At 50.2% G+C, this 24,539-nt stretch overlaps 1 protein-coding gene across 1 annotated transcript in view; it reads right to left on the reverse strand.

The window, feature by feature from the left end:
- Positions 1-1,250: 1,250 nt before the first annotated feature.
- The window catches only part of TP53BP1 (tumor protein p53 binding protein 1), a 107,574-nt gene continuing 84,285 nt past the window's right edge, over positions 1,251-24,539 (reverse strand). Inside the window, exons 20-25 of the mRNA XM_075345870.1 lie at positions 20,476-20,694; positions 6,507-6,716; positions 6,303-6,397; positions 4,773-4,972; positions 4,537-4,682; positions 1,251-1,719 (exon numbers count right to left, since the gene is read on the reverse strand). Coding sequence (XP_075201985.1) covers positions 1,532-1,719; positions 4,537-4,682; positions 4,773-4,972; positions 6,303-6,397; positions 6,507-6,716; positions 20,476-20,694 — 1,058 coding nt within the window. The 3' untranslated portion in view covers positions 1,251-1,531. The remainder of the gene's footprint in view (positions 1,720-4,536; positions 4,683-4,772; positions 4,973-6,302; positions 6,398-6,506; positions 6,717-20,475; positions 20,695-24,539) is intronic.

A 24,539-nucleotide genomic window follows, 5' to 3' on the forward strand; every position in this document is an offset into this window, starting at 1 on the left:
CCCCCAGCAGAGTATATAAACAGAGTGTATAAGCAGCTGCACAACCGGAGGTTGTGGCTTGCCAGACTGTTTAACATAGGGGCATCTCTGTGCCCTCCAGATCCCCCAGAACTGGGGGCTCTGTCCCAGGCCCCCATTTGTCACAATGTGTTTGCAGACATTGATCTCTGTGCCCTAGAACGCTGAGAAAATGGCGTCCGCAGCGAGGAGAGGGGGCGGGGCCTACTCTGAGAGCAGGACGGAGGGCAAATGAGGCATACAGGGGAGGGAATCTTTCCTCAGTGAGGAGTGTCCCTTCCCTGTGCTGAGCAGCCGGTGGGCGGAGCCACCCTGTCTCACTGCACTGACTGACATAGAATCGAAACTAGGCCTCAGGCGAAGCCGGGGCCTAGATTTAAACATGCGGCCAGCGTGAGGGCACCATCGGCGCGGTTCTCCAGTGAAAACTGGAGAACCGGCCGGAAATGTTAAAACATACATATAACACATTCTCCCCCACAAATAAAGTACAAGGGACCCCTAGAAAGACCACTTTCTGTGGTAATAACGTCTCAGTACTTAGCTTGAGACGCAGGTGCCAGGTCCCTGGGGGGTCATCGCTCCGTCCGGCAGGATCCTGAACAGGGCTGCGGATGGAGACCGGTCTCCTGCAAAGCAGTGAGAACCGTGATGGCTCCCACTTCAAGCCAGAGCCCCAAGGGATGGCGAAGGAGCGCGGCATGTGAAGGCTCCAGCCCTGAAATCAACCTTAACAGCACCGCCGACACAGTGGGGTGAGAAGGGACATGCCGGGAGTCCAGATTGGACCCGCTTTTCTTCCAAATCTTTGAAATCAAAAATCAAAAATCAGAGGATGCATGTGTGTATGTGACCTCCTGAACACAAAGCATTGAACTGGTTGGATTTGTCATCCGGGGAGTGTATATGCTCGGAGGGAGGAGCTACACTTTTAGTGTAGTACTTTGTGTGTCCTCCGGAGGCAGAAGCTATACACCCATGGTTTGGGTCTCCCATAAGGAACGATAAAGAAAAAAAATAAAATAAATAAATTCATAATCACTGGAATTGGTAGAAGCATTTCAAAGTATTGTTTTTTAGCGCAATGAACATAATGCTGTGTGGCATCTCACATCAAATTTATCATAACCTTTATGAAGACAGCAGTTCAGCATCGGACCTGTATATTGTCCTACTTAAATGGTCTAGTAGTGACACATTAACCCTTCCATTGGTTATGAATGCTCGCTATACAGATTTGCAAACAGTAATTTAATAAGTTTCAAATTTACCATTTTCAAATATACAGTACATAAAATGGGCATGAAGAAAACATGTTTAAAACAAGTAAATTCAACATTTATTTGGTCATAAAAGTCCGGCAGTTTAAACTATGTACAAGTAAACACATGCAAACGGTGGGGAAACCGCACAAACATTTATTTAAAACTATCTAAAACACAGTATGCACAATGCAAAGAGCAGCAAAAATAAAAGAGCTGATAAAAAGGGCAATAAGAGTAGTGTGGTCTTCTTAACTCGAAACATAGTCATGTTTGTATTTCGGATGGGTATCGTATCCAACTTTCACTCCATGGATGAGACTCTGAATGACCCACTCAGCAGAAACTACCGGAAGGTCCAGAGCTTGGGCACACTTTAGGATGGATTCTGGACATGATCGATCTGTGACTACTACATCAAAAACACCCAAAGCAACATCTGAAAGCGACAAACAGAATAAGAGTAGGTTAAGAGCAAAATGGATGTATCACATAAAAGTGTTATTTTAGTTTATAAATTTGCAATAAAATTAAAAAGAGGACATATATTTTATACACTGAACAAAAATATAAAAACAACACACTTGCTTTTGCTCCACAAATTAGTGACTGTCACCTTTACAGTCGGCACATGCTTCCTTTCTGGTGCATCCTGCCATACCCAATACCACACACTGTGAGTAGAGGACGCCTGCTAAATTTGAATTGTAAGAGTGTGACACTAGTACATTAAACAAAACGGGAACCACATACTGACTAGCGGTGAGTCGGAAATTTGTATAATGCTCACTGCAGAGACCTTACATGTTTTTTGCATTTTTTTTTTGTTGTATTTATATTTTTTGTTGGTTTAACTTTTAATCAATTTAGAAACAAATCTTGTTCATCGCTCCTATTGAAAGTGATCCCACTAATCACAGAATAGGGGAAATTAAATAACAGGTTGGAGGTCAACAAGATTAAAGGTGGTGTCACACATAGCGACGCAGCAGCGATCACGACCAGCGATCTGACCTTATCAGGATCGCTGCTGCGTCGTTACATGGTCGCTGGTGAGCTGTCAAACAGGCAGATCTCACCAATGACCAGCCCCCAGCGACGCGTGGAAGCGTAACTAAGGTAAATATCGGGTAACCAAGGAAAGCACTTCTCTTGGTTACCCGATATTTACCTTAGTTACTAGCGTCCGCCGCTCTCATGCTGCCAGTGCCGGCTCCCTGTTCCCTGCACTCCTAGCCAGAGTACACATCGGGTTAATTACCCGATGTGTACTCCAGCTACGTGTGCAGGGAGCCGGCACTGGCAGCGTGAGAGCGGCGGACGCTAGTAACTAAGGTAAATATCGGGTAACCAAGGAAAGGGCTTCTTGGTTACCCGATGTTTACCGTGGTTACAGCTTACCGCAGGCTGCCAGAAGCCGGCTCCCTGCTCGCTTCAGTTCGTCGCTCTCTTGCTGTCACACACAGCGATGTGTGCGTCACAGTGGGAGCGCAACGTCCAAAAAATAAAGCAGGACATTCAGCAACGACCGGCGACCTCATAGCAGGGGCCAGGTCGTTGCTGGATGTCACACACAGCGACAGCGACGGGACGTCGCTGCTACGTCACAGAAAATGGTGACTTAGCAGCAACGTCGTTGTTGTCGTCGTCGTCGCTATGTGTGACACCACCTTTATAAGCCGAAAACAGACCTAAAAGTTTTATTATTTTGTTTTTGTTTTTTTAGAAGTGATTCATACTACATAACTGGCAGTGTGGCAGTCCGTACAGGTGTCACATAGTCATAATTATGATGCATCAGCAGAGGATCGCTACAGCCAAAACAAATTTTGCCTGCTGGAAGGACAGCGCGAGTACCCACTCTTCTATATTCTCTTAAATAAACTATCTATCTGATTACATGTATATAATCAGGGATGCCAAATAGTCATGTTCTACATTATTACTGTGTGACAGAAGTGGTCTAATCATAATCAATAACGATAATAGGAGTTTGGCTATGTGCGCACAGTGCGTTTTTCGCGGCGTTATTGCGCGTTTTTCGGGTGCGTTTTTGGCCTCAAAACTGCATGACTTTGCTTCCCCAGCAAAGTCTATGAGTTTTCAATTTTGCTGTCCGCATACAAAACAGTTTTTTTAAGCTGTGTTTTTGAGCTTAAAAAAAAAAAAAAAATGGACATGTCAATTCTTTCCTGTGTTTTTCTGCGTTTTCCCCCCATGCAATGCATTGGAAAACCGCAGAAAAATGCAGAGATCAAAAACGCAGCCAAAAACGCATGCGTTTTTTTGCTGCTTTTTTTGACGCGGGTGCGTTTTTAGCGGCCAAAAACGCACAAAAACGCAGCGTCAAAAAAACGCAGTGTGTGAACTTAGCCTTTGGCTCCATCCATGCAGTTTTGTAGCATGGAGAGGATGCCCCACTGCAATACTTGCCCCTGACCTCAGTGCTAACTGCTGTCCCCTAGGCCTCCACAGATTATCATTATGGATATGACTGCAGAGAAGTGATTTATGTTAAATGCTGTTCGCCTGGCATTGATGACAGGCAGGATACTGGGAGAAATTTCACTATTCTGTAACCTGGGAACACTGACAACACACCGTCAAACAGGACAGTGTTGGAGACTTTCATGTGAGGTGGTAGATGTATGGGACAATTATCCAGACTAGCCCCTGTACACTCAAATGATGAGCAAAGCACGTTTTAAAAAATACCTGAGGAGGCTCCAGTGACCCAACTGTCCATGTTACATAGGTTGAAAGAAAGACCTAAGTCCATCTAGTTGAACCTTCCTCCACCAATTATACATTTTGTCATTTATAACACAATGTTGTGTGGACTGAGGAAATCATCCAGCCCTTTTTTAAAAGCTGTTATAGTATCTGCCATTACTACCTCTTGCGGTAGGGCATTCCACAGTCTGAGTGCTCTAACTGTAAAGAACCCTGTATGGCTGTGAATCCAATTGTGACAAGGGAACCAACATGAGTGATCCTCAGTTTTGACCCTCCTTCCCGTAAAGCAGGAAAGCTGTACTGATATGATGATTTAGCAGGCAGTGCATATTAGCGATGCATCCCACTGTATAAAAAAACTTTGGTATATGTTGTAGTCTTCTGTCTGAGGTATACCTCAGGAGCCATCCTAAAATTTATCTCTGACATGGGGAAAAAAACAAACAAAAAGCGCTTTAAATTGAAGCTGCAATTACTGTACATTCACACAATGTTGCCTGAATGCTAAAGAAGTGCATACCTTTGTCGAGATCTGTAGAGTTATGCTGTTTTGCAGAGGATGCCCCTCCAGTCATTACAATTTCTGTCCACATTTCCAAAAAGGTTTCTTGTTGGTCTGACACCACAAGAAAGCGCAATCCATGAAAAGGATGCCTGGAGTCATGCCTGTAAAATCCCAATATAACCAGTGAAGCAGTAGCCTTATAAATTAAGGGAGGACTCCACATAAACACACACACAAAATGAATGCTTTACCATTCCAAGATCCTGTCCTCTTGAAGGCTGTATCCAGACGGGAGAAGATAATTGTGGAAATTCTGCAACTCATTTGAATGACAGCTGTCTTGCACCCAGATGTTAGACACACAGGGGATCCCACTGGCAAGGCACAGGAAATACTTCTGGGTTCGGCAGTGCTGGTCCGCAATCAGCAAACATTTTGTCCCCGTCTTACTCTATAGGGAAGATGAATACAATGGGCAATGTTACACAAGGTACTAAAATGGTGATCACTGACCCCCAATAGGAACCAATGCAAAAATTAATCTGTTGCATAAGGATCATGAAATAAATATACAGCTGCAGCCTGCTAGCGACCAAGTTTCCTACTTCACAGAACTGTAGTTGGCAGCTTCCTGCCCCTTCCACACACGCTCACTAGCAATTTAATTCAAACTTCTCACTGTGCTTGTGTGGGTTAAAAGTACGAGGACTGAGGAGCAGGTCACTTGTACAGTGGTACCTCGCTTAATGAGTAACCCACTTAACGAGAATTTCGTTTAACAAGCAAAGCTTTCTGTAAATTTGTAACCCGCTTTACGAGAAAGCTTTGCTGTACGAGCGAAATTGTCACCGCACACACTTCCGGTTCAGTCCATCCACCACACTCTGACCTGCATTTGCAGTCCACACAAACACACACATGTACGCACAAACACACACGCACGCACATACAGTATTATGCTCACCTTACCTTCCGTTCCACCGCCGGTCTCATGGTTCTTGTAGTTCCCGGGTACATCGCGACGCCCTCGCGGCAAACTACAAGACCCAGGAGGCTTGCGATGGAACGGAAGGTAAGGTGAGCATATAATATAACATAATATGTGTACCTTTCGTTTCATCGCCGGCCTCCTGGGTCCTGTAGTGCGCCGCTCCACTCCACTCCACTCCAGGCTGTGCATCGGCATCCATAGCAACGAGGCAGGAACTTTCTGTCGCCGCTACTGAAAGGCAGTGCGCTGGCCAATCAGAGGCAAGCGGCTCTGCCTTTGACGTCAGCGCTCTGGGCAGGAAGTTCCTCCCTCGTCATTATGGTAACCCGATACACGGCCCGCACCGCAGAACAGCAAGTCCCAGGAGACCGGCAATGGAACGGAAGGTAAGGTGAGCATATAATATGAGCGTGTGCGTGCGTGCTTGTGTGTTTGTGTGGGTTTGTACATGTTTGTGTGTGTTTGTGCATGTGTGGAATGACAGAATAGGGGACCAGGATGGGAAATTTAACACGTTGTGGAACAAATTGATTGCATTGCAATGATTTCCTATGGGAAATCTTGCTTTGCCTAACGAGTAACTTGGTTAACAAGCACACTTCCAGAACGGATTGTTCTCGTTAAGCAAGGTTCCACTGTAATTATATTTCCAAGCCATGTGTTGTGCACATACTCTAGTGATGGTAGGAAATTATTAATTGCCGAACATAACACAGATCCATATAAAGTAAACGAATCACAAGAAAAACATGGCAATCACTTATTCTCACGATAAACATGTTGCACCTACCAGTGCTTCACTGACACTACCCAGGATTTCACCACCCCCGGCCTGGATTTGTGCCTCCGTGTACTGTCTATTATAAGGTGTGCTCTCCACATATTCTGCAAAGAGAAGAAGTGTACATCACTTGTCAGGTTGCTGAGATATAAGAAATAATGGCACATTTTCCCTACAAAATGTCCTCTCATGAAAAAGGTACATTGTGCTTACCTTCTTCCTCTTCACTGCTGATGGAGGGGATTTCCTTTGATGTGAAGCGATTACTAAGCTTATCACTGGATGTTGCATTTGTCATTAAGACAGAATAGCCCATGAACAGCAACTTGTTCTGTGGTATTGGTCCATGTGACTCCTCAATGGTTGTCTGGTCACTGATATCTCCGCTTTCATTCGGGCTCATAAATTCTCCTTTTGCTGCATCTTTTAAAGCAAAAATATCATATGTAAGAAGAGTGAGTACTATACCGGCTGTAAGTGATAATTACATATCTGCACTACAAACATGATACACTGCATACATAATGAGCAGCAGCATATAAGGACAGATAGTACAGACCAAAAGTTTGGACACACTTTCTCATTCAAAGAGTTTTCTTTATTTTCAGGACTCTGAAAATTGTAGATTCACATTGAAGACATCAAAACTATGAATTAAAACATGTGGAATGAAATACTTAAAAAAAAGTGTGAAACAACTGAAAGAAGGGAATTTTGTTACTTACCGTCAATTCCTTTTCTTCTAGCTCCTATTGGGAGACCCAGACGATTGGGTGTATAGCACTGCCCTCCGGAGGCCACACAAAGCAATTACACTAAAAAGTGTAAGGCCCCTCCCCTTCTGGCTATACACCCCCAGTGGGATCACTGGCTCACCAGTTTTAGTGCAAAAGCAAGAAGGAGGAAAGCCAATAACTGGTTTAAACAAATTCACTCTGAAGATACGTCGGAGAACTGAAACCATTCAACATGAACAACATGTGTACCCGAAAAACAACCAAAAATCCCGAAGGACAACAGGGCGGGTGCTGGGTCTCCCAATAGGAGCTAGAAGAAAAGGAATTTACGGTAAGTAACAAAATTCCCTTCTTCTTCGGCGCTCCATTGGGAGACCCAGACGATTGGGACGTCCAAAAGCTGTCCCTGGGTGGGTAAAGAAATACCTCATGTTAGAGCTGCAAAGACAGCCCTCCCCTACGGGGAGGCAACTGCCGCCTGCAGGACTCTTCTACCTAGGCTGGCGTCCGCCGAAGCATAGGTATGCACCTGATAATGTTTGGTGAAAGTGTGCAGACTCGACCAGGTGGCTGCCTGGCACACCTGTTGAGCCGTAGCCTGGTGTCGTAATGCCCAGGACGCACCCACGGCTCTGGTAGAATGGGCCTTCAGCCCTGATGGAACCGGAAGCCCAGCAGAACGGTAGGCTTCAAGAATTGGTTCTTTGATCCATCGAGCCAGGGTGGCTTTGGAAGCCTGCGACCCTTTGCGCTTACCAGCGACAAGGACAAAGAGTGCATCCGAGCGGCGCAGGGGCGCCGTGCGGGAAATGTAGATTCTGAGTGCTCTCACCAGATCCAACAAATGTAAATCCTTTTCATACCGATGAACTGCATGCGGATAAAAGGAAGGCAAGGAGATATCCTGATTAAGATGAAAAGAGGATACCACCTTAGGGAGAAACTCCTGAATGGGGCGCAGCACTACCTTGTCCTGGTGGAACACCAGGAAAGGAGCCTTGGATGACAGCGCTGCTAGTTCGGACACTCTCCGAAGAGACGTGACCGCTACCAGAAAGGCCACTTTCTGTGAGAGTCGAGAAAGTGACACATCCCTCAGAGGCTCGAAGGGCGGCTTCTGGAGAGCAACAAGGACCTTGTTTAGATCCCACGGATCTAACGGCCGCCTGTACGGAGGTACGATATGACAAACCCCCTGCAGGAACGTGCGCACCTGAGAAAGTCGTGCTAGACGCTTCTGAAAAAACACGGATAGTGCCGAGACTTGCCCTTTAAGGGAGCCGAGCGACAAGCCCTTTTCCAACCCAGATTGCAGGAAGGAAAGAAAAACAGGTAACGCGAATGGCCAGGGAGATACTCCTTGTTCAGAGCACCAGGATAAGAAAATCTTCCACGTTCTGTGGTAGATCTTAGCAGAAGTGGACTTCCTAGCCTGTCTCATGGTGGCCACGACCCCTTGGGATAATCCTGAAGACGCTAGGATCCAGGACTCAATGGCCACACAGTCAGGTTCAGGGCCGCAGAATTCCGATGGAAAAACGGCCCTTGGGACAGTAAGTCTGGACGGTCTGGTAGTGCCCACGGTTGGCCGACCGTGAGATGCCACAGATCCGGGTACCACGACCTCCTCGGCCAGTCTGGGGCGACGAGCATGACGCGGCCGCAATCGGATCTGATCTTGCGTAACACTCTGGGCAAGAGTGCCAGAGGTGGAAACACATAAGGGAGCCGGAACTGCGACCAATCTTGCACTAAGGCGTCTGCCGCCAGAGCTCTTTGATCGCGAGACCGCGCTATGAAGGTCGGGACCTTGTTGTTGTGCCGAGACGCCATTAGGTCGACGTCCGTCACACCCCAGCGGCGGCAGATTTCCTGAAACACGTCCGGGTGAAGGGACCATTCCCCTGCGTCCATGCCCTGGCGACTGAGGAAGTCTGCTTCCCAGTTTTCTACGCCCGGGATGTGAACTGCTGATATGGTGGATGCTCTTTCCTCTACCCACATCAGAATCCGCCTGACTTCCTGGAAGGCTTGCCGACTGCGTGTCCCTCCTTGGTGGTTGATGTATGCCACCGCTGTGGAGTTGTCCGACTGAATTCGGATCTGTTTTCCTTCCAGCCACTGCTGGAAGGCTAATAGGGCAAGATACACTGCCCTGATCTCCAGAACATTGATCTGAAGGGTGGATTCCTGCTGAGTCCACGTCCCTTGAGCCCTGTGGTGGAGAAAAACTGCTCCCCACCCTGACAGACTCGCGTCTGTCGTGACCACTGCCCAGGATGGGGGCAGGAATGATCTTCCCTGCGATAATGAGGTGGGAAGAAGCCACCATAGCAGAGAATCCTTGGCCGTCTGAGAAAGGGAGACTTTCCTGTCTAGGGAAGTTGTCTTCCCGTCCCATTGGCGGAGAATGTCCCATTGAAGTGGACGCAGATGAAACTGCGCGAACGGGACTGCCTCCATTGCTGCCACCATCTTCCCTAGGAAGTGCATGAGGCGCCTTAAGGGGTGCGACTGACCCTGAAGGAGAGACTGCACCCCTGTCTGTAGTGACCGCTGCTTGTCCAGCGGAAGCTTCACTATCGCTGAGAGAGTATGAAACTCCATGCCAAGATACGTTAGTGATTGAGCCGGTGCCAGGTTTGACTTTGAAAAGTTGATGATCCACCCGAAAGTCTGGAGAGTCTCCAGCGCAACATTCAGGCTGTGTTGGCATGCCTCTTGAGAGGGTGCTTTGACAAGTAGATCGTCCAAGTAAGGGATCACCGAGTGTCCCTGAGAATGCAAGACTGCTACCACTGCCGCCATGACCTTGGTGAAAACCCGTGGGGCTGTCGCCAGACCAAATGGCAGAGCTACGAACTGGAGATGGTCGTCTCCTATCACGAAACGTAGGAAACGTTGGTGCTCTGTAGCAATCGGCACGTGGAGATAAGCATCTTTGATGTCTATTGATGCAAGGAAATCTCCTTGAGACATTGAGGCAATGACAGAGCGGAGGGATTCCATCCGGAACCGCCTGGCGTTCACATGCTTGTTGAGCAGCTTTAGGTCCAGAACAGGACGGAACGAGCCGTCCTTTTTTGGAACCACGAAGAGATTGGAGTAAAAACCTTGCCCTTGTTCCTGCAGAGGAACAGGGATCACCACTCCTTCTGCTCTTAGTGAGCACACCGCCTGCAGAAGGGCATTTGCTCGGTCGGGATGTGGGGAGGTTCTGAAGAACCGAGGCGGAGGATGAGAACTGAATTCTATCCTGTACCCGTGAGACAAAATGTCTGCTACCCACCGGTCTTTGACCTGTGGCAGCCAAATGTCGCAAAAGCGGGAGAGCCTGCCACCGACCGAGGATGCGGAGGGATGAGGCCGAAAGTCATGAGGCAGCCGCCTTGGAAGCGGTTCCTCCGGTTGTTTTCTTGGGGCGTGAATGAGCCCGCCAGGAATCTGAGCTCCTTTGCTCCTTCTGAGTCCCTTTGGACGAGGAGAATTGGGTCTTGCTGGAGCCTCGAAAGGACCGAAACCTCGACTGCCACTTCCTCTGTTGAGGTTTGCTCGATCTGGGCTGGGGTAAGGAGGAGTCCTTACCCTTGGACTGTTTAATGATCTCAGCCAATTGCTCACCAAACAGTCTGTCTCCAGATAGTGGCAAGCTGATTAAACATTTCTTGGAAGCAGAATCTGCTTTCCATTCCTTTAACCACAAGGCTCTGCGCAAAACCACAGAGTTGGCAGACGCCATTGAGGTACGGCTCGTAGAGTCCAGGACAGCGTTGATAGCGTAAGTCGCAAACGCAGACATTTGCGAAGTTAGGGACGCTACTCGCGGCACTGCTGGACGTATGATAGAGTCCACTTGTGCCAGGCCAGCTGAAATAGCTTGGAGTGCCCACACGGCCGCGAATGCTGGAGCAAACGACGCGCCGATAGCTTCATAGACAGACTTTAACCAAAGGTCCATCTGTCTGTCATTGGCATCTTTAAGTGAAGCCCCATCTTCCACTGCAACTAAGGACCTAGCCGCAAGCCTGGAGATTGGGGGGTCCACCTTTGGACACTGGGTCCAGCGTTTGACCACGTCAGGGGGAAAGGGATAACGTGTATCCTTAAGACGTTTGGAGAAACGCTTATCTGGATAAGCATGATGTTTCTGGACTGATTCTCTGAAGTCAGAGTGGTCCAGAAAAGTACTCAATTTACGCTGAGGATACCGGAACTGGAACTTCTCCTGCTGTGCAGCTGCCTCCTCAGCAGAAGGGGCTGGGGGAGAAATATCCAACAGTCTATTGATGGCCGCTATAAGGTCATTTACCATAGCGTCACCATCAGGGGTATCTAGATTGAGAGCGGTGTCAGGAGTAGATTCCTGATCACCCACCTCTGTCTCCTCATACAGAGCCTCGTCTCGCTGAGACCCTGACCAGTGTGATGACGGCGAGGGTCTTTCCCAGCGAGCCCGCTTAGGCTGCCTGGGACTGTCATCCGAGTCAGAGTCTTCAGCCTGTGATGCCTGGGACCCCCTTGAAGTACGGATTAGTTCCAACTGAGGGGGACCGGGGAGCATAGACACAGCAGTGTCCATGGTCTGAGAAACTGGCCTGGACTGCAAGGTTTCCAGGATTTTTGTCATAGTCACAGACATCTTATCAGCAAAAACTGCAAATTCTGTCCCCGTCACCGGGGCAGGGTTCACAGGCGTCTCTGCCTGGGCCACTACTACCATAGACTCTGGCTGACGAAGTGGCACAGGGATTGAACATTGCACACAATGGGGGTCATTGGAACCTGCCGGTAGATTAGCCCCACATGCGGCACAAGCAGTGCGTACCGCCTGTGCCTTGGCACCCTTGCGTTTTGCGGATGACATGTTGTTGTCTCCTCAGAGCAATGAGGGTATAAGCCAAGAAGCGACTGTACAGTGCAATATAAATATATATGGTACAGAGAAAAAATGCACCAAATAACACTGTGGCACTAGTGGGGCCAGCACTTATGTGCAGCTTACCGCCCGCATAAACGCGGGTGTGTGGTCGCCAGAGTCCCTTGTCTGAGTCCCCCAGAGCCTGTGTCCGTTCTCCAGCCAGACTGCATGCAGGAATGGCTGCCGGCGTCCTGTGGAGAGGGGCGGGCCCTGGGCGTGTTGAGACCAAGAGCGGGAAACTTGCGTCCCCACTGTGCCCAGTGAGAGGGCTGGAGCATGTAAATAAGGCTCCAGCCCTCGGCGCTGCCTATTGCACAGCGTCTCTCCCTTTCCCTGATTGACAGGGTGGGGGCGGGAACGAACCGTAACTAGGCCGCAAAAGCCGGGGACTAGATTTATGAGCGCTTCCGCCGTAAAAGCGCGGGCAGCGCGAGTCCCCGGCGCACTACAAGTCCCAGCGGCGCCGCCGCTCCCGGAGCGGCCGGCGCGGTAGTTCCCAAGACAAAAATCACTCAGCTAAGCTGCAGTGACTCTAACCCGAGCGCGCAGCGCTAGTGCCCCCGGCGCACTAGCACACCCAGCAAGCCTGGAGTGTGCGTGGCCTGTCTGTGCGGGGACACAGAGTACCTGAACGTTGCAGGGCCTTGTCCCTGACTGTACTCAGCTCCTCCAGCAGGGTCTCTGGGTCTGTGGATGGAGCTCGGCCTCAGGGTTCGGGGGCCGGTAAGATCCCACTTCCACAGAGCCCCTCAGGGGGATGGGGAAGGAAAGCAGCATGTGGGCTCCAGCCTCCGTACCCGCAATGGGTACCTCAACCTTACAAACCGCAAGTGGGGTGAGAAGGGAGCATGCTGGGGGCCCTATATGGGCTCTCTTTTCTTCCATCCGATAGAGTCAGCAGCTACTGCTGACTAAACAGTGGAGCTATGCGTGGATGTCTGACCTCCTTCGCACAAAGCAGAAAACTGGTGAGCCAGTGATCCCACTGGGGGTGTATAGCCAGAAGGGGAGGGGCCTTACACTTTTTAGTGTAATTGCTTTGTGTGGCCTCCGGAGGGCAGTGCTATACACCCAATCGTCTGGGTCTCCCAATGGAGCGCCGAAGAAATAGGCCTTATAGGTTCTTCAAAGTAGCCACCTTTTGCTTTGATTACTGCTTTGCACACTCTTGGCATTCTCTTGATGAGCTTCTTCCAACAGTCTTTAAGGAGTTCCCAGAGATGCTTAGCACTTGTTGGCCCTTTTGCCTTCACTCTGCGGTCCAGCTCACCCCAAACCATCTCGATTGGGTTCAGGTCTGGTGACTGTGGAGGACAGGTCATCTGGCGTAGCACCCCACTACTCTCCTCCTTAGTCAAATAGCCCTTACACAGCCTGAAGGTGTGTTTGGGGTCATTGTCCTGCTGAAAAATAAATGATGGTCCAACTAAAATGCAAACCGGATGGAATAACACGCCGCTGCAAGATGCTGTGGTAGGCATGCTGGTTCTGTATGCCTTCAATTTTGAATAAATCCCCAACAGTGTCACCAGCAAAGCACCCCCACACCGTCACACCTCCTCCTCCATGCTTCACGGTGGGAACCAAGGCATGTAGAGTCCATCCGTTCACCGTTTCTGCGTCGCACAAAGACATGGTGGTTGGATCCAAAGATCTCAAATTTGGACTCCTCAGACCAAAGCACAGGTTTCCACTGGACTAATGTCTATTCATTGTGTTCTTTAGCCCAAATAAGTCTCTTCTGCTTGTTGCCTGTATTTAGCAGTGGTTTCCTAGCAGCTATTTTACCATGAAGGCCTGCTGCACAAAGTATCCCCGTAATAGGTGTTCTAGAGATGAGAAGGTGTGTCCAAACTTTTGGTCTGTACTGTACATACCTTTTAAAGTAGTGTATATAAAAAAAGGAAAACAGTTGCATATATTTATTATGCATATCTTGGATAGCGCTGTTATATTTTGCAGCACTTTACAAATATCAAAATATCATCATCATCATCTGTCCCCATTTGGGACTCATAATCTACCTTCCCTATCAATATGTCTCTGAAGTGTGGGAGGAAACCAAAGCAAACACGGGGAGCACATACAAATTCCTTGCAGATATTGTCCGTGGTGGGGTTTGAACCGAGGACCTCAGTGCTGCAAGGCAACAGTGCTAACCACAGACAGCGTGTTGCAAAGAAACCCACACAAAACAAAACTTCAACTTTTTTCTCCCATATCACCCCCCAACACACACAAATCTGGCACTGACACTTTGGCAGTGCTACAGCAATTGTTTACAAGTGCTTAGCATGTTACCGCTGCAGCCAGTCACTGACCACAAATGTCAAGTGCTGCCCTACTGGCATCACCGTTTAGCGATGGGGACCACGATGCCAACAGTACAACACAGGACTGACTAGGGAGAACTGAATGCAGCTGTCACATGCTAAAAACATACAAGAAAACGGAAAACCTATTACCAGATCTGTGGAGAAAAGAGCCGAGTAGTTGTTTTTTTATTTCACTACCTTTGCAGTGTTTTTATGAAAAAAAAAAAAAAGTAAAAAATTTGGCGAATTCCTTTAGGTATTCTAGTAGAGCAACATTGAAAACTAAGTGATGCTGCTGATAAAGAACATTGTATGGCTGCACTACCCATCTAGATGCCCTGTCTGTCCAATGTAACTAGGATTATAAAATCAGCCCAATATCCTACAAAGAACTATTGAAGAGATGCGGCTTCTGCAACTCCCTTCAAAGTGAACTGCAGAATTAAGATAAGAAAAGGTTCACATAGATTGAGACTGGCAAACAGTGCCATGTGAGAAAAGGAGCATGGCCATCATTCAAATGAAGGGACGACCATGTATGAGACAGGCTGGATATAGTAGAGCAATAGCTGCTCTTATGTAGAATCCTCGGTCTTCGGCTTACAGGGAGGGGTCTAAAACCACAGGTACCTCCTCTATGACGCCCATATGAAAAAAGAGAATTTTGTTACTTACCGTAAATTCTTTTTCTTATAGTTCCGTATTGGGAGACCCAGACCATGGGTGTTTAGCTTCTGCCTCCGGAGGACACACAAAGTACTACACTTAAAAGTGTAGCTCCTCCCTCTGAGCTTATACACCCCCTGGTAGCCAGTCCTAGCCAGTTTAGTGCAAAAGCTGAAGGAGAATAGTCACCCACAAGTAGAACCGAGTAAGAACCGGAACAACCGGAGACTCTGTCCACGACAACAGCCGGTGATAACACACGGAACAAAAAAATTGCCAACAGGCAACAGGGAGGGAGCTGGGTCTCCCAATACGGAACTATAAGAAAAAGAATTTACGGTAAGTAACAAAATTCTCTTTTTCTTTATCGTTCCTTTGGGAGACCCAGACCATGGGACGTTCCAAAGCTGTCCCTGGGTGGGAATAAACAGAAAAAACTAAGAAGTAGGCGGAGCCTAACTTCACAAGTGGGCGACAGCCGCCTGAAGGATGCGTCTGCCCAAGCTCGCATCTGCCGAAGCATGAGCATGCACTTGGTAGTGCTTCGAAAAGGTATGCAGGCTAGTCCAAGTGGCAGCCTGACAGACTTGTTGAGCCGTAGCCTGGTGCCTAAAAGCCCAAGAGGCACCGACAGCTCTGGTCGAGTGCGCTTTGATCCCCGGCGGGGGAGGCACCTGAGTACTCTGGTAGGCGTCCGAAATGGTCGATCTAATCCAACGGGCCAAGGTCGGCTTAGAAGCAGAGAGACCCTTGCGCCGCCCTGTGGTTAGCACAAAAAGAGAGGTGCACCGCCTACGTGCAGCGGTGCGAGACACATAGATCCGGAGAGCACGCACCAGATCTAGAGTATGCAGCGCTTTCTCAAAGCGATGAACAGGGGCCGGACAGAAGGAAGGCAAGGAAATATCCTGGTTAAGGTGGAAGGGAGAGACCACCTAGCTGCAGACCGGACTGTAAAAAAAAAAAAAAAGACAGAAGGGTCGGCAACGAGAATGGCCAAGGAGAATGGCCGGAAGAGCGACACCAGGACAGGAAAATTTTCCAAGTCCTGTGATAGATCTTGACGGAGGAAGACTTACGGGCCCGAGTCATAGTGGAGATGACTTCAGGAGGAATACCAGAAGCCGTCAAAATCCAGGACTCAAGAGCCACGCCGTCAATTTGAGTGCCGCAGAATTCGGGCGGAAAAACGGACCTTGCGAGAGCAGGTCTGGACGGTCCGGAAGATGCCACGGCATCTCCACGGACAGTTGGAGCAGATCCGGATACCAAGCTCGCCTGGGCCAGTCCGGTGCAATGAGGATGACTCGACGGCCCTCCATTCTGATCTTGCGCAGGACTCTGGGCAAGAGAGCTAGAGGGGAAAACACGTAGGACAGACGAAACTGGGACCAGTCTTGAACCAGAGCGTCCGCGGCGAAGGCCTGAGGATCGTGGGAGCGAGCCACGTAAACCGGAACCTTGTTGTTGTGACGGGATGCCATTAGGTCCACGTCCGGAGTGCCCCACTTGCGGCAGATTGACTGAAACACTGCCGGGTGTAGGGACCACTCGCCACCGTCCACGGATTGACGGCTGAGATAATCTGCCTCCCAGTTTTCTACGCCAGGGATGTGGACTGCGGATATGGTGGACTTGGAGTCCTCCGCCCATTGAAGAATGCGTTGGACCTCCAACATTGCCAGGCGGCTGCGTGTCCCGCCTTGGTGATTGATGTAGGCAACCGCTGTCGCGTTGTCTGACTGGACTCGAATGTGCCTGCCCGCAAACAGGTGGTGAAAAGCTAGGAGAGCTAGAAGCACGGCTCTGGTTTCCAGCACATTGATTGAAAGGGCAGACTCGGACGGAGTCCAAGTGCCCTGTGCTCTGTGGTGGAGATGTACCGCTCCCCAGCCGGATAGGCTGGCATCCGTGGTGAGAATCACCCAGGACGGAGTCAGGAAGGAGCGCCCTTGGGACAGGGAGAGGGGTCGAAGCCACCACTGAAGAGAGCTCCTGGTCCATGGCGACAGAGCCACTAACCTGTGTAAGGAGGAAGGCCGCTTGTCCCAACAGCGGAGAATGTCCAGCTGCAGAGGACGCAGATGGAACTGGGCAAAGGGAACCGCCTCCATGGAGGCCACCATTTGACCAAGCACCTGCATCAGACGCCTGAGGGTATAACGGCGGGGCCTCAGGAGAGAGCGCACCGCCAACCGGAGTGAAAGCTGTTTGTCTAAGGGCAGCTTCACAAGTGCCGGCAAAGTCTCGAACTGCATCCCTAGGTACGTGAGACTCTGGGTCAGAGTCAGAGTGGATTTGGGAAGATTGACAATCCACCCGAATTGGGCTAGGGTGGCGAGAGTGAGCGAAACACTCCGCTGACAGTCTGCGCTGAATGTACCCTTGACCAGAAGGTCGTCCAGATAAGGAAGCACTGCTAACCCCTGGAGGTGCAGGACCGCAATCACTGCCGCCATTACCTTGGTGAATACCCGAGGGGCCGTGGCTAACCCGAAGGGGAGAGCCACGAATTGGAAATGATCCTCTCCTATCGCAAAACGTAACCAACGCTGATGTGACACTGCGATTGGCACATGTAGATAGGCATCTCTGATGTCGATGGACACCAGGAACTCCCCTTGGGTCATAGAGGCAATGACTGATCGCAGAGACTCCATGCGAAAATGCCGCACCCGGACATGCTTGTTGAGAAGCTTGAGATCCAGGATGGGCCGGAAGGTACCGTCCTTTTTTGGAACTAGGAAGAGATTTGAGTAAAAACCTCTGAACCGTTCCTGAGCGGGAACTGGGACAATCACTCCGTTTGCCTGCAAGGACGCCACGGCCTGCGAGCAGGGGGGAGTTGAGAGAAAAAATCTGTTTGGAGGGCTGGAAGAGAATTCTATCCTGTAGCCATGAGATATGAGGTCTCTCACCCACTGATCGGAGACTTGCTTTAACCAAGCGTCGCCAAAGTGGGAGAGCCTGCCACCGACTAAGGACGTGGCTGGAGCGGGCAGAGAGTCATGAGGAAGCTGCCTTAGTGGCAGAACCTCCTGCGGTCTTCTGCGGACGCGCTTTTGGGCGCCAGTTGGATTTCTGATCCTGAGTTAGCGGACGAGGCGGAAGGCTTAGAGGATGACCAGTTGGAGGAACGAAAGGATCGAAACCTCGATTGATTCCTACCCTGGGCGGGTTTCCTGGTCTTGGTTTGTGGCATGGAAGTACTCTTCCCGCCAGTAGCTTCTTTAATGATTTCATCCAGCTGTTCACCAAACAGCCGTGAACCAGCAAAAGGGAGCCCAGCAAGAAACTTCTTGGAAGAAGCATCTGCCTTCCACTCTCGAAGCCACAAAATCCTGCGGATAACAAGAGAATTAGCTGAAGCCACCGCAGTGCGGTGAGCAGCCTCTAGCATGGCAGACATGGCATAGGATGAAAAAGCTGAAGCCTGAGCAGTTAAGGTAACCATCTCAGGCATAGATTCCTTGGTGAGGGAATGCATCTCCTCTAGAGAAGCAGAGATGGCTTTGAGAGCCCACACTGCTGCAAAAGTCGGGGAAAATGCGGCCCCCGCAGCTTCATACACAGATTTGGCCAGAAGGTCAATCTGACGGTCAGTGGAATCCTTAAGTGAGGTGCCGTCAGCCACCGACACAACGGTCCGGGCTGATAGCCTAGACACCGGAGGGTCTACCTTTGGGGAGTGAGACCACTCCTTGACCACCTCAGGTGGAAATGGAAACCGGTCATCAGAACCACGCTTTGGAAAGCGTTTGTCAGGGCAGGCCCTGGGTTTGGTCACAGCGGTCTGAAAACTGGAGTGGTTAAAGAACACACTCTTCACTCTCTTAGGCGAGGTAAACTGATGTTTTTCTGCCAAAGAGAGTTGCTCCTCTGACACTGGCGGATTGAGATCCAGCACAGAATTAATAGAAGCAATCAAATCACTAAGATCTGAGTCACCCTCAGAGAAATCGATGGGATACATAGCCTCCGAGCCCCCAGTGAGGGCACCCTCCTCATCTTGAGAGTCAGCTCTTGAGACAGAGCCGTGAGATGGGGAGGGGGAGGAAACCCTGCGCCTTCTCTTAGAAGGACGGGGTCTGGGATCAGATGATGAATTCTCCGTGAGCTCCGATGGACGGAGATCAGAGGATAGGAGTCCTCTGTCAAGAGTATTAGAGGCACCCTGTGAGGGGGGATGATGCATATTCATCAAAGTCCTGGACAAAAGCCCCATGGACTCAGCAAATGACTGGGATATGGACCTAGAAAAGGACTCTACCCAGGCCGGGGGTTCAATCACAGGTGCAGCAGCAGCCTGAGAGACCACTGGGGGTGAGACTCCAGGGTGTGGCACCGCCAAGTTAGAGCAACCATCACAGTGTGGATAAATGCTCGGCTCAGGCAGCAGGAGCTTACATGCAGTGCATGCAGCATAAAGCTTTGGAGCCTTGCTCCTCGTGTGAGACATGCTGCTGGAGTGGGGGCTTTGCAGAGAATGAACCCCAGGGAGAATATACAGAGGTCAACAACCGGAGACCGGCTGTGGCTTACCAGACCGCTGAGCGCGGTGTTGTGTGCCCTCCAGATCCCGAAGCCCGGTCCCCCAGTCGCAGCACCTCAGCAGAGATGCAGAATGCAGGATGTCCCAGAGCAGAGTGAACTCTGCCTGAGAAGAGGGCGTTCCTATAAAAGAGCGGGAACTGGAGGGCTATAGAGACCTGTAGGGAAGGAGGGACGCCCCAGCAGTGGGGAGTGTCCCTCCCCTGTGTAGAACGGCCGCCGGGAGGAGCCGAACCTGTCCCTCTGCATGAGTGACATGCGAGGGCAGGAAAATGAAACTAGGCCTCCGGCGAAGCCAGGGCCTAAATTTAAGCGGCGAGGCCGACAAGCAGGCACCATCGGCGCGGTTCTCAGGCAAAAGCTAGAGAACCCGCCGGAAAAGTTAAAACAATCGCATACAGCATACTCTCCCCTTACAATAAAGAACCGGGACCCCCAACATAAACATCTCAGGTACTTAGCTGCTGAGACGCAGGGCCATGTCCCTGGGGATGAGTGCTCCGGTCCAACAGAATCCTCAAGGGGCTGTGGATGGAGACCGGACTCCTGCCAGGCATGGAGACCGTGCTGGCTCCCACTTCAAGCCAGAGCCCAGAAGGGATGGTGAAGGAGCGCGGCATGTAAGGCTGCAGCCTTGTAAATCAACCTTAACAACACCGCCGATACAGTGGGGTGAGAAGGGACATGCCGGGAGTCCAGACATGGACCCGCTTTTCTTCAAACACTTTCCAAAAGTCAAACAAATCAGATGAGAATGCATGTGTGGATGTATGTCTCATGACACAAAGCAATAAACTGGCTAGCACTCGCTACCAGGGGGTGTATAAGCTCAGAGGGAGGAGCTACACTTTTAAGTGTAGTACTTTGTGTGTCCTCCGGAGGCTGAAGCTAAACACCCATGGTCTGGGTCTCCCAAAGGAACGATAAAGAAAAACGCAGTTAAACTGAATAAATGTTATTTCAGACGAAATACTTCAAAGCTAAGGAATTCTTACCAGACTTTGCTATAATTGACTTGCGCCCACGTTTAGCTGGAGACTTTTCATCATCTGCACTGATCAATTTCCGTTTACCAGACAGTGGACCCAGTGAGCTGCGAGGGGTCTCCGATCCTTTCCGAGTTGGTGTACTTGTGCTGGATGAAATGGAGGTGGTGGTAGTACTCGACACACTTAAATTACTTCTCCGCTTCCGCTTCCCTTCCACAAGATTATCTGAAAGAGAGCAAAATATCACACAAACTGTAGGTAATGGCAAACTACTCTAAAAAGCTGTATAAAATGAAGACAGATGTGGTCTGTTGTTTCCGCATCAAGCAAATGGATGTCTGTAAGCCCCTTTTATTTAAATGTGACAGGAGCAAACATTTCTTCAACAATTCTAACGATTGAGATTTCACCCCAAGACATCTGTGGAAGGATTGGTCACCTAACACCTATAACTAGTCTAACTGCACAAAAACAACCAGAAAGAAGGGAATTTTGTTTACTTACCGTAAATTCCTTTTCTTCTAGCTCTAATTGGGAGACCCAGACAATTAGTTTTCATACAATTGGGTGTATAGCTACTGCCTCCGGAGGCCACACAAAGTATTACACTTAAAAGTGTAAGGCCCCTCCCCTTCTGCCTATACACCCCCCGTGGGATCACGGGCTCCTCAGTTTTAGTGCAAAAGCAAGAAGGAGGAAAGCCAATAAACTGGCTTAAGCAAATTCAATCCGAAGGAATATCGGAGAACTGAAACCATTCAACATGAACAACATGTGTATACAAAAAAACAGGGGCGGGTGCTGGGTCTCCCAATTAGAGCTAGAAGAAAAGGAATTTACGGTAAGTAAACAAAATTCCCTTCTTCTTTGTCGCTCTATTGGGAGACCCAGACAATTGGGATGTCCAAAAGCAATCCCTGGGTGGGTAAAATAATACCTCGTAATAGAGCCGTAAAACGGCCCCTTTCTACAGGTGGGCAACCGCCACCTGAAGGACTCGTCTGCCTATGCTGGCATTCGCCGAAGCATAGGTATGCACCTGACAGTGTTTCGTGAAAGTGTGGAGGCTGGACCAGGTATCCGCCTGACACACAAGCTGAGCCGTAGCCTGGTGCCTCAAGCCCAGGACGCATCCACCGATCTGGTAGAATGGACCTTCAGCCCTGAGGGAACCGTAAGCCCAGCAGAACGATAAGCTAGAGAATTGGTTCCTTGAACCACCGAGCCAGTCTTGATTTGGAAGCCTGTAACCCTTTACGCTGGCTAGCGACAAGGACAAGAGTGCTTCCGAGCGGCGCAGGGACGCCGTACGATCGATGAAGAGTCTGAGTGCTCTCACCAGATCTAATCAAGTGCAAATCCTTTTCACATTGGTGAACTGGATGAAGACAAACAGAGGGTACGGATACCCTGATTGAGATGAAAGGGGGGATTCCACCTTAGGGAGAAATTCCGGAACCGGACGCAGAACCCCTTGACCTGGTGAGACACCGGGAAGGGGACTTTTCACGACCATGCTGCCCCGACAGACACTCTCCGAAGTGAAGTGACTGCTCCTAGGAAAACCACTTTCTGCGAAAGGCGTGAGAGAGAAAAATCCCTCATAGGCTCGAATGGTGGTTTCTGCAGAACCATCAGCACCCTGTTCAAATCACAGGGTTCTAACAGTCGTTTGTAAGGAAGGACTAAGCGGCAAACCCCCTGCAGGAACGTGCGTACCTGAGGTAGTCTTGCTAGGCGCTTCTGAAAAAAATACAGAGAGCGCTGAGATTTGTCCGTTAATGGAACCGAGCGACAACCTTTTTCCAACCGAATTGCAGGAAGGAAAGAAAGTAGGCAAGGCAATTGGCCAGGGAGAAACTCCCTGAGCAGAGGACCTAGATAAGAATATCTTCCACGTTCTGTGGTAGATCTTGGCAGATGTGTGTTTTCTGGCCTGTCTCATAGTGGTAATGACTCCTTGAGATAACCCTGCAGATGCTAGGATCCAGGACTCAATGGCCACTCCATCAGGTTGAGGGTCGCAGAATTCTGAGGGAAAAAACGACCCTTGAGACAGCAAGTCTGGTCGGTCTGATAGTTCCCCCGGTTGGCCTACCGTGAGATGCCACAGATCCGGGTACCACGACCTCGTTGGCCATTTTGGAGCGACGAGGATGGCGCGGCGGCAGTCGGACCTGATCTTGCGTAACACTCTGGGCAACAGTGCCAGAGGTGGGAACGCATAAGGGAGTTGAAACTGCGACCAATCCTGAACGAAGGCGTCTGCCGCCAAAGCTCTGTGATCGTGAGACCGCGCCATGAATGCCGGGACCTTGTTGTTGTGCTGAGACGCCATTAGGTCGACGTCCGGCATCCCCCAGCGGCAACAGATCTCCTGAAACACGTCCGGGTGAAGAGACCATTCCCCTGCATCCATGCCCTGGCGACTGAGAAAGTCTGCTTCCCAGTTTTCTACGCTCGGGATGTGAACTGCGGATATGGTGGGTGCTGTGGCTTCCACCCACAGCAGAATCCGCCGGACTTCCTGGAAGGCTTGCCGACTGCGTGTCCCACCTTGGTGGTTGATGTAAGCCACCGCTGTGGAGTTGTCCGACTGAATTCGGATCTGGCTGCCTTCCAGCCACTGTTGGAACGCTTTTAGGGCAAGATACACTGCCCTGATCTCCAGAACATTGATCTGAAGTGAGGACTCTTACTGAGTCCACGTACCCTGAGCCCTGTGGTGGAGAAAGATCGCTCCCCACCCTGACAGACTCGCGTCCGTCGTGACCACCGCCCAGGATGGGGTTAGGCAAGATTTCCCTTTCGATAATGAGGTGGGAAGAAGCCACCACCGAAGGGAAGCTTTGGTTGCTTGAGAGAGGGAGACGTTCCTGTCTATGGACGTCGGCATCCTGTCCCACTTGCGTAGGATGTCCCATTGAAGAGGACGCAGGTGAACTGCGCGAAAGTGACTGCTTCTATTGCTGCCACCATCTTCCCCAGGAAGTGCATGAGGCGCCTCAAGGGGTGTGACCGACCTTGAAGGAGTGTTGTACCCCTGTCTGTAGTGACCGCTGTTTGTCCAGCGGAAGCTTCACTATCGCTGGAAGAGTAAGAAACTCCATGCCAAGATATGTCAGCGATTGGACCGGTGTCAGATTTGACTTTGGAAAATTGATGATCCACCCGAAACTCTGGAGAATCTCCAAAGTAACGTTGAGGCTGTGTTGGCATGCCTCTTGAGAGGGTGCCTTGACCAGCAGATCGTCTAAGTAGGGTATCACTGAGTGACCCTGAGAGTGGAGGACCGCAACTACTGTAGCCATGACCTTGGTGAAAACCCTTGGGTCTGTCGCCAGGCCGAACGGCAGTGCCGCGAACTGAAGGTGTTCGTCTCCTATGGCGAAGCGCAGGAAGCGCTGATGCTCTGGAGCAATTGGTACGTGGAGATAAGCATCCTGATATCGATCGATGCTAGGAAATCTCATTGGAACATTGAGGCGATGACGGAGCGGAGGGATTCCATCCGGAACCGCCTGGTCCTTACGTGTTTGTTGAATAGTTTTAGGTCCAAAACAGGACAGAAGGACCCGTCCTTCTTTGGAACCACAAACAGGTTGGAGTAGAAACCGTGACCCTGTTGCTGAAGAGGAACCGGGACCACCACTCCTTCTGCCTTCAGAATGCCCACCGCCTGCAGCAGAGCCTTGGCTCGCTCGGGAGGCGGAGATGTTCTGAAGAATCGAGTCGGAGGACGAGAGCTGAACTCTATCCTGTAACCGTGAGACAAAATGTCTCTCACCCAACGGTCTTTTACTTTTGGCAGCCAGGTGTCGCAAAAGCGGGAGAGCCTGCCACCGACCGAGGATGCGGTGTGAGGAGGCCGTAAGCCATGAGGAAGCCGCCTTGGTAGCGGCGCCTCCGGCGGTCTTTTTAGGGCGTGATTTAGACCGCCACGCGTCGGAGTTCCTCTGATCCTTCTGAGGCCTTTTGGACGAGGAGAATTGGACCTGCCTGCGCCCCGCAAGGACCGAAACCTCGACTGTCCCCTCCTCTGTTGGGGTATGATCGGTTTAGCCTGAGGA

Source organism: Anomaloglossus baeobatrachus, chromosome 4 (genome assembly GCF_048569485.1).
Source record: "Anomaloglossus baeobatrachus isolate aAnoBae1 chromosome 4, aAnoBae1.hap1, whole genome shotgun sequence".
Taxonomy (NCBI): domain Eukaryota; kingdom Metazoa; phylum Chordata; class Amphibia; order Anura; family Aromobatidae; genus Anomaloglossus; species Anomaloglossus baeobatrachus.